General features: G+C 39.9%; 1 protein-coding gene across 10 annotated transcripts in view; it reads left to right on the top strand.

Moving 5' to 3' along the window:
- ULK4 (unc-51 like kinase 4) overlaps positions 1 to 15,259 on the top strand; it is a 621,709-nt gene that overhangs the window by 465,852 nt on the left and 140,598 nt on the right. For all 10 annotated transcript variants that reach the window (XM_039461864.2, XM_074406079.1, XM_074406080.1 and 7 more), the window contains one exon: positions 14,133 to 14,318. In XM_039461864.2, coding sequence (XP_039317798.1) covers positions 14,133 to 14,318 — 186 coding nt within the window. The remainder of the gene's footprint in view (positions 1 to 14,132; positions 14,319 to 15,259) is intronic.

Below are 15,259 nucleotides of genomic sequence, written 5' to 3'. Positions count from 1 at the left end.
TTTCACTGAGAATAGATTGTGAATGTTTCTTATCAGACAAAAGGTATGTGCTGATGTTGATGCTGGAGGGTGGAATGAGACATGTCTGGACCCCCCACTTTCCCGAACCCGTCTTTCAGGTTAAATTTTAGAGTGCTGTGGCTGAGAAGGAAGGCTATTTGGGTGGTTTGGAGGACCTTAGGATTTTGTTTTTGGTTCACTAGAAGTTCCATTCTACTCCTAGTTCTACATTGTAAATAGGTATTGGATAGTGTCGAATACTTTTTCTCCTGAGAAGATCTGTGGTTTGGGGTACATCGTTGTGGGGTAACTTGTGCCCTGGAAAAGATATGTTGAAGTCCTAACCTCCACTACTCTAGGATACCTGTATTTGTAAATAGTGCTCTGGCAGATATAATGAGTTAGGATGAGGTATACCAGAGTATGGTGGTATCCCTAATCCAGGATGGTATCCCTAATCCAGACATCCCTAATCCGGGATGTCTGCTGTCCTTTTGAGAAGACAGCCGTATAGAGACAAAGACGCATGGGAGAATGGCATTTCCTTAGGCTGTCTGTGTTTTTCCCCATCCCTGGTAGTAAGTGACTGTCTAGTTTGGACATCAGGGTAATGCTGAACTCAGAGAATGAATTAGAAATTATTTCTTCCTTTTCAGTTTCCTTGAACACTTCGTGTACAATTACCATTGGTTTTTAAATAACAGTTTCATTGAGCAGTAATTCACATATCATACAATTAACTCTTCAAAAGTACATCATTTAGTATTTTTGTATGTTGTGCAACCTTTTTCTAATTCCAGAATATTTTCATCATCCCCAACAGCAACCTCATACCCATTAAAAGTCATTCCCCATTCCCTCCCCCTACAACTCTAATCAATCACTAATTTACTTTGTTTCTATAAATTGGCTATTTGGGATATTTCATATATATATGGAAATACATAGTTTGATTTTTTTTGGTTCTCTTCGCTTTATGTTTTCAAGATTCCTTCATGCTTGTAGCAAGGATCAGTACTTCTTCCCCTGTTATTCCTAAATCATACTCCATGAAATGTGTCGCGTTTGTGTATCTGTTCATCACTTGAAGGACATTTCAGTTGCTTTCACATTTTGGGTATTATGAATAACATTGCTGTGAACATTTGTGTACAAATTGTTGTGTAAACATATAGTTTCTCTTCTTGAATATATATCTGGGAGCTGGTCATCTGTAAATCTATGCCTGACCTTTAAAGGAACTGCCAGACTGTTTTCCAGAGTGCCTGCACCATTAACATTTCCACCTGCAGTTTGTGAGGACTTCCGTTTCTCCACATACTCACCCACTGCTTGTTACTCTCTGTGTTTTTCATTATCCTCCCTCCGTGGAGTATGAAGCAATATTATCATGGTGGTTTTCATTTGCATTTTCTTTCTTTCCTTGATGGCAGATGATATTGAGCATCTTTTTCTGTGTTTACTAACTATATTCATACTTCTTTGGAGAAATATTTGTTCAGATCGACCTTTTGCTCTTTCAAAAATTAGATCATTTTTTAAATAAATTAGTGAGTTGTAAGAAATATATCATGTATGTACAAGTTCTTTATTAGGTTTCAGATTTATAAAATATTTCCCTTGTAGATTGCCTTTTCACTTTCTTGATTATATCTTTTATAGCAAATCAGTTTTAGATTTTGATGAAGTCTAGTTTATCTATTTTTTTCTTTTGTTGCTATGCTTTTGGCATCATTCATAAGAAATTATTGTCTGACCTAAGGTCACAAGACTCAATCCTGTGTTTTCTGTATCTTATATACATTTATTTTGAGGTGGAGTCTTGCTGTGTTGCCCAGTCTAGAGTGCGGTAGCATGATCTCCGCTCACTGCAACCTTCACTTCCTGGGCTCAGTCCATCCTCTTGCCTCAGCCTCCTCAGTAGTTGGGACTATAGGTGTGTGCCATTGTGTCTGGCTAAATTCTGTATTTTTTGTAGAGATGGGGATTCACCACATTGCCCAGGCTGTTCTCAAACTCCTGAGCTCAAGCAATCCACCTGCCTTGGCTTTCCAAAGTGCTGGGACTAGAGGCATGAGCCTCTGCACCCAACCACATTTAGCTCTTATATTTAAGTTTTGATCTATCTTAATTTTTATTATTATTCTACTTTAAGTTCTGGGGTACCTGTGCAGAATGTACAGGCTTGTTACCTAGGTATACATGTGGCATGGTGGTTTGCTGCACCCATCAACCTGTCATCTACATTAAGTATTTATTCTAATGCTATTCCTCCCCTAGCCCCTCACCCCACCCCTGACAGGCCCAGTTTGTGATGTTCCCCTCCCTGTGTCCACGTGTTCTCACTGTTCGGTTCCCACTTGTTAATGAGAACATGTGTTGTTTCATTTTCTGTTCCTGTGTTAGTGTGCTGAGAATGATGGTTTCCAGCTTCATCCATGTCCCTGCAAAGGACATGAACTCATTCTTTTTTTATGGCTACATAGTGTTCCATGGTGTATATATGCCACATTTTCTTTATTCAGTCTGTCATTGATGGGCATTTGGGTTGGTTCCAAGTCTTTGCTATTGTGAACAGTGATGCAATAAACATATGCATGCATGTGTCTTTACAGTATAATGGTTTATAATCCTTTGGGCATATGCACAGTAATGGGATTGCTGGGTCTAAAGAGTTTTTGGGCTGAGAGAGTGGAGTTTTCATGTCATCTGCAAACAGACAATTTGACTTCCTCTCTTTCTATGTGAATACACTTTATTTCTTTCTCTTACCTGATTGCCCTGGCCAGAGCTTGCAGTGCTATGTTGAATACGAGTGGTGAGAGAGGGCATCCTTGTCTTAGGCTGGTTTTCAGAGGGAATCCTTCTAACTTCTCCCCATTCAATATGATATTGGCTGTGGGTTTGTCATGAATAGCTCTTATTATTTTGAGATATATGTTCTATTAATACCTGGTTTATTGGGAGTTTTTAGCATGAACGGCTGTTGAATTTTATCAAAGGCCTTTTCGGCATCTGTTGAGATAATCATGTGGTTTTCGTCATTGGTTCTGTTTATGTGATGGATTATGTTTATTGATTTGCATATGTTGAACCAGCCTTGCATCCCAGAGATGAAACCGACTTGATCGTGGTAGATAAGCCTTATGATGTGCTGCTGGATTCAGTTTGCCAGTATTTTATTGAGGATTTTCAAGTCGATGTTCGTCAGGAATATTGGCCTGAAATTGTCTTTGTTTATTGTGTCTGCCAGGTTTTGGTATCAGGATGAAGCTGGCCTCATAAAATGACTTAGGGAGGAGTCCTTCCTTATTCTGTTGTTTGCGATAGTTTCAGAAGGAATGGTACTTCCGGTAGAATTTGGCTGTCAGTCTCTCTGGGCCTGGGCTTTTTTTGGTTGGTAGGCTATTTATTACTGCCTCAATTTCAGAACTTGTTATTGGTCTATTCAGGTATTTGACTTCTTCCTGGCTTAGTCTTGGGAGGGCCTGTGTGTCCAGGGATTTATCCATTTCTTCTACATTTTCTAGTTTATTTGTGTAGAGGTGTGCATAGTATTCTCTGATGGTAGTTTGTATTTCCGTGGGATCAGTGGTGATCTCCCCTTTATCATTTTTTATTGTGTCTATTTGATTATTCTCTCTTTTCCTTTTATTAGTATGGCTAGGGGTCTGTTTTGTTAATCTTTTCAAAAAACCAACTGATTTTTATTTTTTTTTTTTGTATCTCTATCTCTTTGAGTTCTGCTCTGATCTTAAGTTATGTCTTGTCTTCTGCTAGTTTTGAATTTGTTTTCTCTTGCCTCTCTAGCTTTTAATTGTGATGTTAGGGCGTTGATTTCAGGTCTTTCTCACTTTCTCCTGCGGGCATTCAGTGCTATAAATTTCCCTCTAAACACTGCTTTAGCTGTGACCCAGAGATTCTGGTATGTTGTGTCTTTGTTCTCATTGGTTTCAAATAACTTATTCATTTCTGCCTTAATTTCGTTATTTACCCAGTAGTTATTTAAGAGCAGATTGTTCAGTTTCCATGTAGTTGTGCAGTCTGAGTGAGTTTCTTAATCCTGAGTTCTTATTTGATTATGCTGTGGTCTGAGAGACTGTTATGATTTCCCTTCTTTTGCATTTGCTGAGGAATGTTTTACATCCAATTATGTGGTCAGTTTTAGAGTAATTGTGATGTGGTGCTGAGAATAATGTATATTCTATTGATTTGGGGTGGAGAGTTCTGTAGATGTCTGTTAGGTCTGCTTGGTTCAGAGCTGAGTGCAAGTCCTGAACATCCTTGTTAATTTTCTGTCTTGTTGATCTAATATTGACAGTGGGGTGTTAAAGTCTCCCACTATTATTGTCTGTGAGTCTTAAGTCTCTTTGTAGGTCTCTAAGAACTGCTCTATGAATCTGGGTACTCCTGTATTAGGTGCATGTATATCTAGGATAGTTAGCTCTTCTTGTTGCATTGATCCCTTTACCATTATGTAATGCCCTTCTTTGTCTCTTCTGATCTTTGTTAGTTTAAAGTCTGTTTTATCAGAGACTAGGATTGCAACCCCTGCTATTTTTGCTTTCCATTTGCTTGGTAAATCTTCCCCCATCCCTTTATTTTGAGCCTATTTGTGTCTTTGCATGAGAGATGGATTTCCTGAATACAGCACACAGATGGGTCTTGACTCTTTATCCAATTTGCCAGTCTGTGTCTTTTAATTGGGGCATTTAGCCCATTCACATTTAGAGTTAATATTTTTATGTGTGAATTTATTCCTGTCATTATGATGCTAGCTGGTTATTTTGCCCATTTGTTGATGCAGTTTCTTCATAGTATTGATGGTCTTTATAATTTGGTATATTTTTGCAGTGACTGGTTTTTCCTCTCCATATTTAGGGCTTCCTCAGGAGCTCTTGTAAGACAGACCTGGTGGTGACAGAATCTCTCAGCATTTGCTTGTGTGAAAAGGATTTTATTTCTCCTTTGCTTATGAAGCTTAGTTTGGCGGATATGCAATTCTGGGCTAGAAGTTCTTTTTTTAAAGGATATTAAATATTGGCCCCCACTCTCTTCTGGCTTGTAGGGTTTCTGTCGAGAGATCTGCTGTTACTCTGATGGGCTTCCCTTGGTGGGTAACCCGACCTTTCTCTCTGGCTGCCCTTAACATTTTTCCTTCATTTCACCCTTGGCGAAATGATGATTATGTGCCTTGGGGTTGCCCTTCTCAAGGAGTATCTTTGTGGTATTTTCTGTATTTCCTGAATTTGAATGTTGGTATCTTGCTAGGTTGGGGAAGGTCTCTTGGATAATTCCTGAAGAGTGTTTTCCAGGTTGGTTCCATTCCCTGTCACTTTCAGGTACACCAATCAAACTTAGGTTTGGTCTTTCATATAGTCCCACATTTCTTGGAGGCTTTGTTCATTCCTTTTCTTTCTTTTTTCTCTCATCTTGTCTTCATGCTTTATTTCACTAAGTTGATCCTCAATCTCTGACATACTTTATTCTGCTTGATCGATTCAGCAGAATCACCGATACCTGCTGATACTTGTGTATGCTTCACAGAGTTCTCGTGCTGTGTTTTTCAGCTCCATCAGGTCATTTATGTTCTTCTCTAAACTGGTTATTCTAGTTAGCAATTCCTCTAACCTTTTATCAAGGTTCTTAGCTTCCTTGCATTGGGTTAACATGCTCCTTTAGCTCAGAGGAGTTGCTTCTGTCAATTCATCAAACTCACTCTCCGTCCAGTTTTGTTTCCTCATTGGCAGTAAGTTGTGATCTTTTGGAGGAGAAGAGACATTGTGGTTTTTGTAATTTTCAGCCTTTTTGCACTGTTTTTTTTTTTTTTTTCCTCATCTTCATGGATTTATCTACCTTTGGTCTTCGATGTTGGTGACCTTTGGATGGGGTTTCTGTGTGGAGGTCCTTTTTGTTGATGTTGATGCTGTTTCTTTCTGTTTGTTAGTTTTCCTTCTAACAGGCCCCTCTGCTGCAGGTCTGTGGAGTTTGCTGGAGGTCCACTCCAGACCCTGTTTGCCTGGGTATCACCAGCGGAGGCTGCAGAACAGCAAAGATTGCTGCCTGTTGCTTCCTCTGGAAGCTTTTGTCCCAGAAAGGTACCCATCAGATGCCAGCCAGAGCTCTCCTGTATGAGGTGTCTGTTGACCCCTGCTGGAAGGTGTCTCCCAGTCAGGAGGTATGGGGTCAGGGACCCACTTGAGGAGGCAGTCTGTCCCTTAGCAGAGCTTGAGTGCTGTGCTGGGAGATTGGCTGCTCTCTTCAGAGCCAGCAGGCAGGAACGTTTAAGTCTGCTGAACCTGTGCCCACAGCCATCCCTACCCTCAGGTCCTCTGTCCCAGGGAGATGGGAGTTTGATCTATAAGCCCCTGACTGGGGCTGCTGCCTTTCTTTCAGAGATGCCTTGCCCAGAGATAAGGAATCTAGAGAGGAGTCTGGTTATAGCAGCTTTGCTGAGCTGTGGTGGGCTCCATCCAGTTTGAACTTCCCGGAGGCTTCATTTACACTGTGAGGGGAAAACCACCTACTCAAGCCTCAAGTGTCCCATGTCGACTTCAGACTGCTGTGCTGGCAGCGAGAATTCCAAGCCAGAGTGTCTCAGCTCACTGGGCTCTGTGGGGTGGGATCGCTGAGCTAGAGCCCTTGGCTCCCTGGCCGCAGCCCCCTTTCCAGGGGAGTGAACGGTTCTGTCACGCTGTCACTCCAGGTGCCACTGGCATGTGAAAAAAAACTTCTGCAGCTAGCTGGGTGTCTTTCCAAAGGGCCACCCAGTTTTGTGCTTGAGGCCTAGGACCCTGGTTGTGTAGACACTCGAGGGAATCTCCTGGTCTGCGGGTTACAAAGACCATGGGAAAAGCGTAGCATGTGGGCTGGGGTGCACTTTCCTCAGGGCACCGTCCCTCACCAGCCCCTTGTGCTTCCCGGATGAGGCGGTGCCCCACCCTGCTTCAGCTCGCCCTCTGTGGGTGGCACTCACTGTCTAACCAGTCCCAGTGAGATGAGCCAGGTACCCCAGCTGGAAATGCAGAAGTCACCCACCTTCTGTGCTGATGTTGCCGGGAGCTGCAGACCAGAACTGTTCCTGTTCGGCCATCTTGCCAGCCACCAGTCAAGTTAATTTTTGTATATGGTGTGATGTGGGGTCCAGTTGTTTTTTTATATGTAGATATCCGGTTGTCTCAGCACCATTTGTAGAGAAGACTATTTTCCCCCTATTGAATTGTCTTGGAACCCATGTTAAAAACCAGTTGACACACATGTAAAGGTTTGTCTGCGCTCTTAATCCTATCCCATTGGTCTGTATACCTCTCTTATGGCCACATTTGTTGGATTACTGTTGCTTTGTAGTAAATTTCAAAATTAGGCAGTTGGAGTCTTCCAACCTTGTGCTTCTTTTGTAACGTTGTTTTGGCTATTCTTGGTTCCTGGCATTTCCATAGGAATTTTAGGATCTGTTCATCAGTTTGTGCCAAACTAGACAACTGTACTTTTGATGGAGAATGCTTTGAATCTGTTGATCAGTTTTGAGTGTGTTGCCATCTTTACAATGTTTGGTCTTCCAATTTATGAACAATGCAAGGTTTTTTTAATTTATGTAGACTTTCTTTAATTTTTTAATGTTTTTACAATGTTTTGTACTTTTCAGTATGTATGATATTTTTGCTGCCTTTATTCCTAAATATGCCATTTATTTTAATGCTATTATAAATGAAGTTATTTTCTTAATTTCAACTCCAGATTGTTCATTGTTAGTGTATAGAAATACAATAGATTTTTGGCCAGGCGCGGTGGCTCACGCCTGTAATCCCAGCACTTTGGGAGGCTGAAGTGGGTGGATCATGAGGTCAAGAAGTCGAGACCAGCCTGGCCAACATGGTGAAACCCCATCTCTACTAAAAATACAAAAATTAGCTGGGCGTGGTGGCATGTGCCTGTGGTCCCAGCTACTCAGGCGGCTGAGGTGAAAGAATCGCTTGAACCCAAGAGGTGGAGACTACAGTGAGCCGGCATTGTGCCACTGCATTCCAGCCTGGCGACAGAGCAAGACTTCATCGCAAAAAAAAATAATAACAATAATTTTTGTATATTGATCTCATATCCTGCAGCCTTGCTGAACTTGTTTATTAGTCCTAAAAGTTTTTTTTAAAGGATTCCTTAGGATTTTCTATGTATAAGATTGTCTTCTGCAAATAGAGATAGTTTCGCTTCTTTTTGGGTGCTAGTTTTCTTACATATTTTTCTAGATGGAACCTCCATTATAATAATGAATAGAGGAAGAGTGGACATCTCTCTTTTTTCATGATCTTAGGGGAAGGAAATTCACTCTTTTGCCATTAAGTATGTTAGCAATCGGTTTTTCATATATGTCTTTTGTCACTTGAGAAAGTTCCCTTCTGTTCCTAACTTGCTGAGTGTTTTTAATACATTTTGTGAAGTGCTGCTTTTGTGACTGTTGAGAAGATCGTGTCGTTTCTGTTCTTCTAATGCTATTGCATATAACGTTGATTGATTTTCAGAAGTTAAACTAATTTTGAATTCCTAGAATAAATCCTGCGTGCTAATGGTCTATAATACTTTTCACATATTGCTGATTCGGTTTGCTACTCTTATGAAGGGTTTTGGCATGTATATTCTTAAGGGTTATTGCCCTTTGTGGGCTTTTGTTTTTCCTGTTGTTGTTGTTTGTAATGTTTTTCTGGTTTGGGTATCAGGGTGGTACTCCCCTCAGCGAATGAGTTCAGAAGTGTTCCCTTTATCATAGTTTTGTGGAAGACTTTGGGTAGGATTGGTATTACTTTTTCCTTAAATGTTTGGGAGAATTCACCAGTAAAGCCGTCTGACTCTGGAGTATTTATGTTTTTGTTGTTGCTTTGTTTTTTTATAGGATGATTTTTAGACATAAACTTATTTTCTCTAATGGATAGTGTGCTACCCAGGTTTTCTGTTTCTCCCTGAGTGAGCCTCGCACCGATTTGTTCTTGCTGTTGCTTCGTCCTGTTAACTCTGGCCGCCTTGGTCTTTCAGGACTTGTGCTCTGTCTCCTCAATTTAAGGAATCCACTGGGATCCACCTCTGCTGTCCTCCCTGCACGGAGGCCTGGAAACTCTCTCAAGTCTCTAATCTGGGACAGTGGGAGAGGTCTCATCCTGTTTGTGTCCTGTCTCTTAGGGATCACTGTCCTTCATTATCTTATGTCTAGTATCTTAAAAACCATCGCTTCATACGCTTGTATGCTAGTTTGTTGTTTCAGACAGCTGGGTATACCCTTCCCTGTTAAGCCAAGGGACGTGGAAAGATTTTATACCTGTAAAATATTTATTTTTTTTTTTGTGGCAAAACAAAGACATTTCAGATCTGCAAGGATCCAGAAAATAAACTACCATTTAAATATTACTTATGATAACCATCCTCCAGTTATTTGAACTAAAACATAAAGACCTATCAGAGTAGACTGAAATAGAAGCCTACTTCAATCTCAACAAGTATCTAAATTCTGTGAAAATAGAGAAGGGTTAAATACATCTTACAGTGCTAGGAACACAGGAAAAGCTATTAATGGAAACGAAATGTTGTACAATTACTAGATGACTAAACTAAGACAAAGAAAGTTCACTCCAAAAAAGACTACAACCAGTATCTCTTGTAAACTTAGATATAAAACTCCTCAGCAAAATATTAGCAATTCAGATACATCAATGTATAAAGAGAATGAACAGAGCAGGATTTATTCCAGAAGTGTAAGGCTTGTTAAACCTTAAAACATCAATTACTGTATTATACCATATAAACAGGTTAAATACTACATGATTATATGGATTGATACAGAAAAAAGTAATTGACAAAACCAGCACCTATTCATGATAAAAAATTGTCACACTAGAATTAGAGAGGGAATCTTCTTAACCTGATAAAGGGCATCTATAAAAATCTGCAGCTAGCATAGTACTTGATAATGAATTACTAAATCCTTTCTCTCTAAGATCGGGTACAAGGCAAGAGTGTCCACTCACACTAAGCTCATTTAACATCCTAGAGGAACTTCTAGCCAGTGCAGTAGGGTGAGGAAAGAAATAAAAGGAATACCCATTCAAAGGAAGAAATAAACCTATCTGCATTTGCAGGTGACACAATTATCTATGTAGAAAATGTCAAAGAACCTTCAAAAAGACTCCTAGAATTAATAAGTGAGTTCAGCAAGGTTTCAGGATACAAGATCAGTAAACAAAACTCATCAAAATGTATACATTAAATACATGCAAGTTTTTGTATATCAATTATACCTCAGTAGAAAATCAGTTGCATTTCTGTTACTAACATACACTAACAATGAATAGATTCCAGAAGAAGCGAGAGTCTGACACGACCATGGGGAAGCAGAAGAAAATGAGAAAGTATGCAAGCATGAAGCGAATGCTCCATCTCAGATCAAAGGCTTAAAGAGAAGGATAGATTAAAACCTAAAAAGAAAGAAAAGAATGATCACAGAGTGCTAAAGAAGTTCCTCAGTGCCGCTCCTGCTTACTTTTCCAGTACAGTAGACGCTGGGCCCATCTTACCGCATCCTGTGGATACCAACTCTGTCAACTTTTCTGGTAAAGCCAAGCTGGACCTAGTGCAGGCAGTGATGGGCAGTCTGTATGCCAGGTGTATCCCTTGTTGACTGCTTGTCTCATGGTTGAAACTGAGAAATTGTGGCAGAAGTGTCGGGTGGCTCCGAGGATCATCAGGGGTCCGAGATTGGAACAGTTCCCACGCACGCACGCAGGAACCCTCACAGGTGACTGCCTGAAACAGGAACGCAGCATTAAGTGTCACTTTGTGGCCACGTTGACCACAGACCCTGTAAGAGGGATTCATAAGATTCCTAGAGTTCCTATCATGTACGTTTCTAACCATAGATACAAATGGAAGTGATGCCAGAGGACGATGGAGCCCCTCGGTTCTAATTCTCGCAAGACAAGGCTCCTCTGCCTTTCTTAGACCAGCTTTCTCTAGCTGCCAGTTCATTAAACATGCAGTACCACAGGACAGCAGCCTTTTCAGGAACGTGCTGGAGCAATTGTATGCACGGTGGCAAAACAAAACAGTAAAATCCTCTACCTGCACCTTGTATTTTATATAAAAATTAACCCCAAATTAAGTTAATTTAAATGTAAGTTAATTAGATGTAAAATATAAAACTATAAAACATTTAGAAAAAAAAAAAACAGGAGAAAGACCTCAGGACATGTGTTTTGGCAAAGAGTCTGTTATACTTGCCACCACAAGCACAATTGCTAAGAGCTAACCAGTGATTGGACTTCATCCAAATTAACTTTTTTTCTCTGCAGAAGACTCAGTAAAATGGATAAAAAGGCAAGCTACAGACTGAGGGAAAATATTTTCAATACCATATGCCTGAGAAAGGTGTATGTGGAATGTTTAAAGAACTTTCAAATATCAAGAATAAAGAAATAAACATCCAATTAAGAAAGGGCAAAACTCATGAATATGTGATAAGACGTTCAGGGAAACGTGAATTTAAACTACAATGAGATACCATCACCTGCTTATCAGAATGGCAAAAAAAAAAAAAAAATGATAACACTAAGTGCTAGGGGAGATGCTGAGACACTGGATCTTTTGGACATTGATGCTAGGAATATAAAATGGAAAAACACTATAGCCGCCTTGGAAAACAGTTTGGCGGTTTCTTAAAAAACTAAATATGAGTCTCCCATACAACCCAGCCCTTGTACTCTTGGGCATTTATCCCGGAGGAGTGAAAGCTAATGTTCACATGAAAACTGCTACAGATGCTCACAGTAGTTTTATTTGGAATAGCTCCAAATTGGGAACAACTCAGATTTCCTTTATGGTGAGTTAGTTAAATTATGGTACACCTATGTCATGGAATACTACTCAATAATAAGAGGAAATGAACTATTGATATACAAAACACTTGAATGACTTTTAAAGAAATTATGCTGAGTGAAGAAAACCATATACACAGTGTGATTTCATTTATGTAACATACTTGAAATGAGGAAATGCAAGCCAGTTTGTGGTCACCAGGGGTTAGGGCTGAAGGAGAGTGAGAGTTGACTCTTACTATAATGGGATCCTTGTGATGGAATTCTTCTTTATCTCAGTGGTGGTGGTTGTCATCAAATCTACACACGTGATTAAGTTGCACAGAGATAAATACAATGTGTACACACATATAAAATTAGCAAAATCAGAATAAGGTTGATGGTTAATTTCCTAGTTTTGATATTGTACCATAGTTATTATAGAAGATGTTTCTGTTGGCGAAACTGGATGAAGTAAATATGGAATCTCTCTGTATTGGTTCTTAGAACTGCATGTGAATCTACAAATATCTCAAAATAAAAGGTTAATTCACATGCAAAAGAATAAAATTGGACCTCTGCTTACACCATATATAAAAATTAACTCAAAATGCATCAAAGACTCAGTGTAAAAAGCTAAAGCTATAAAGCTCTTAAAAGAAGACATGGGCATGACTGGGAGCGGTGGCTCTTGCCTGTACTCAGCACTTTGGGGAAGACAAGGCAGGATAGCTGCTTCAGCCCAAGAGTTCAAGACTAGCCTCAGCAACATGGAGAGACCCATCTCTATGCAAAATTTAAAAATTAGCCAGGTGTGACAGTGCACCCCTGTGGTCCCAGCTACTCAGGAGGCTGAGGCGGGAGGATCGCTGGAAGGCAGAGGGGTGAGGCTGCAGTAAGCTGTTTGCACCACTGCACTCCAGCCTGGGTGACAGAGAGATGCTGTCTCCCAAAAAACAAAAACAGAAATAAATAATGAGAACATTCTTAGCTATATGTTACTGAAATCATATATATACCCACGTAAAAAAAGTTGTTGGAATTTTTCAAAATTAAAAACATTTTTTACTTCGAAGCACAGTATCAAGAAAGTGAAAAGACAACTTGCAGAAAGGAAAAAAAACGGTTTTATTTATAATATAATGATAAGGGACTTGTATTTAAAATATGTAAAGAACTCTTAGAACTCAACCATGTAAAGACAAATGGCCTGTTTTTTAAATGGGCTAAGGGTCTGCACAGACAGTTCTCCAAAGATATGCAACTGGTCAATCAGCACCTGAAAAGACGCTCCCCATCATTAGGCATCAGGGAAGTACATCTGAAAACCACAAGGCGTGACTACTCCAGACCTGCTAGGATAACTACGACTAAAAAGACAGATAGTAACAAGTGTCAGTGAAAATGGACTTTTCGTACATTGCTGGTACAAGTGGCAGCTTTGGAAAAGGGTCTGGCAGTTCTTCAAAAGGTTAAATATAGCATTACTGTGAAGCAAGCCAGTGGGTACAAAGTTACAATTCAATAGAGGAATATGGGGCTAGGGTTTCACCACGGTTATAGTAAATATAATGTCTATTTCAAAATAGCTAGAAGAGAGGATTCTGAGTGTTTTCATCACAAGTAAAGGGTATATGTATTGATATGTTAATTACCCTAGTTTGAATATTACACATTGTATATGTGTATCAAAACCTCACACTGTACCTCATAAAATGTATGATTATGTATCAATAAAAATAAAATCATAGAAAAACTTTTTAAAAGAAAAAAGGATTACATAGGACCTTCTGATTTTGTGCTGTTAGCTTTGTTTGAGCAGCTGTATACACCTTGAAAAAGATACATTTAAAAAGTGTTTAGGTTGGGCACAGTGGCTCATGGCTGTAATCCTAGCACTTTGGGAGGCTGAAGAAAGGGGATTCCTTGAACCCAGGAGTTCAAAACTAGCCTGGGCAGCATAGGGAGCCACATCTTTACCCTGCCCCCACACAAAAAAAAAACCAATTAGCTGGGCATGATGATGCTGTGTGCCTTTGCCTACTCAGGAGGCTGAGGCAGGAGGATCACTTGAGCCCAGGAGGTTGAGGCTACAGTGAGCTGTGTGTGATCACACTACTGCACTCCAGCCTGGGCAACAGAGTGAAACCCTGTCTCAAAACAACAACAAAAAAGTAAAAAACTATTTTGCAGACTACTCAGGCTGGCACCCCATTATTAAGCCAAGTTTTATTGTGCTTTTTGAGTAATACTAATACCATCTTCAACAGAATTTAAATAGTCCTATTTGTTAATTTTCAGCTTCCTAATGAAGATCCTGAGATTTTTGATGTCTCATCCAAGTGTCTGTCTATACTGGTTCAGCTGTATGGAGGGGAAAACCCAGACAGCCTCTCTCCTGACAATGTGGAAATATTTGCTCATTTACTGACATCCAAGGAAGACCCAAAGGAGCAGAAGCTTCTGTTAAGGATTCTCAGGAGAATGGTGAGTTCACTCAGAAACCCGGGACACTGTGGGTGACTTCGCTGGCAGGCAGCCACATGGACGGTAAGTAGCCATTTCTTGGACCTAATTTCAGATTTCCAGAAAATTTGCAAGAGTGGTAAAGAACTCCCAGTTACCTTTCTCCTTAATCACCTGTCATCGACATTTGTCATATACTGTTGATCTGCATTTCTGAATCATTTGGGAATAAGTTAGGGGCATGGTGCCTCACGCCCCTTAACATCTAAGTATGTATTTCCTAAAGTAAAACTGATACTCTGTTACTTGACTAGTCAAAATCAGGAAATTTAACACTGATAAAATTCCCTTGCCAGTCCTCTGTCCGTATTCTAGTTGGGTCTGTCCCAATAACTTTCAGAGCTGTTTTTCTGGTATAGGACACAGCGGGGATTATGTGCTTTGGTAGACATAGTCTTTAATCCCGAGTAGTCTTTCAGTCTTTCTTTGTCTTTGATGATATTTTTGAAGCTTACAGGCCAGGTATTTTGTAGCGTCTCCCTGAGTTTGGGTCTGTTTGGTGTTTCTTTACGATTTGATTCATGAGTAATCTAGAAGTAAACTGGTCCTTCTCAGTCCGTCACATCCAGAGGCTCTTGGTGGCTGTTTACCCCTTATTGGTGGTTTTAATTTTGATCACTTGGTTTAATCTATGTGTAGCTGGTTATTATTGTTTTGTAGTTGTTGCAAAATGGCTATTTTGTCATCCCCAACATTTCTAACTCCCAGCCTTCTACAATAAGGAAAAACTTTCCCTTCGCTTCACTTACTTTATTTAAAAATGCATATATAGCTGATGTCTATTTGAAAGTACTTTTGAAAACCTATTCACTTTCTCCAGCAAATCTTTCTCTGCTGATTTTGAGGGCCTCTATTTACAGTTGCTAGTGTGAAAGTTAGAAAAGCGTGGCAGTTCCATTCAC

This window comes from Saimiri boliviensis, chromosome 9 (genome assembly GCF_048565385.1).
Source record: "Saimiri boliviensis isolate mSaiBol1 chromosome 9, mSaiBol1.pri, whole genome shotgun sequence".
Taxonomy (NCBI): Eukaryota; Metazoa; Chordata; class Mammalia; order Primates; family Cebidae; genus Saimiri; species Saimiri boliviensis.
This window is presented reverse-complemented; position numbering and strand designations above follow the sequence as displayed.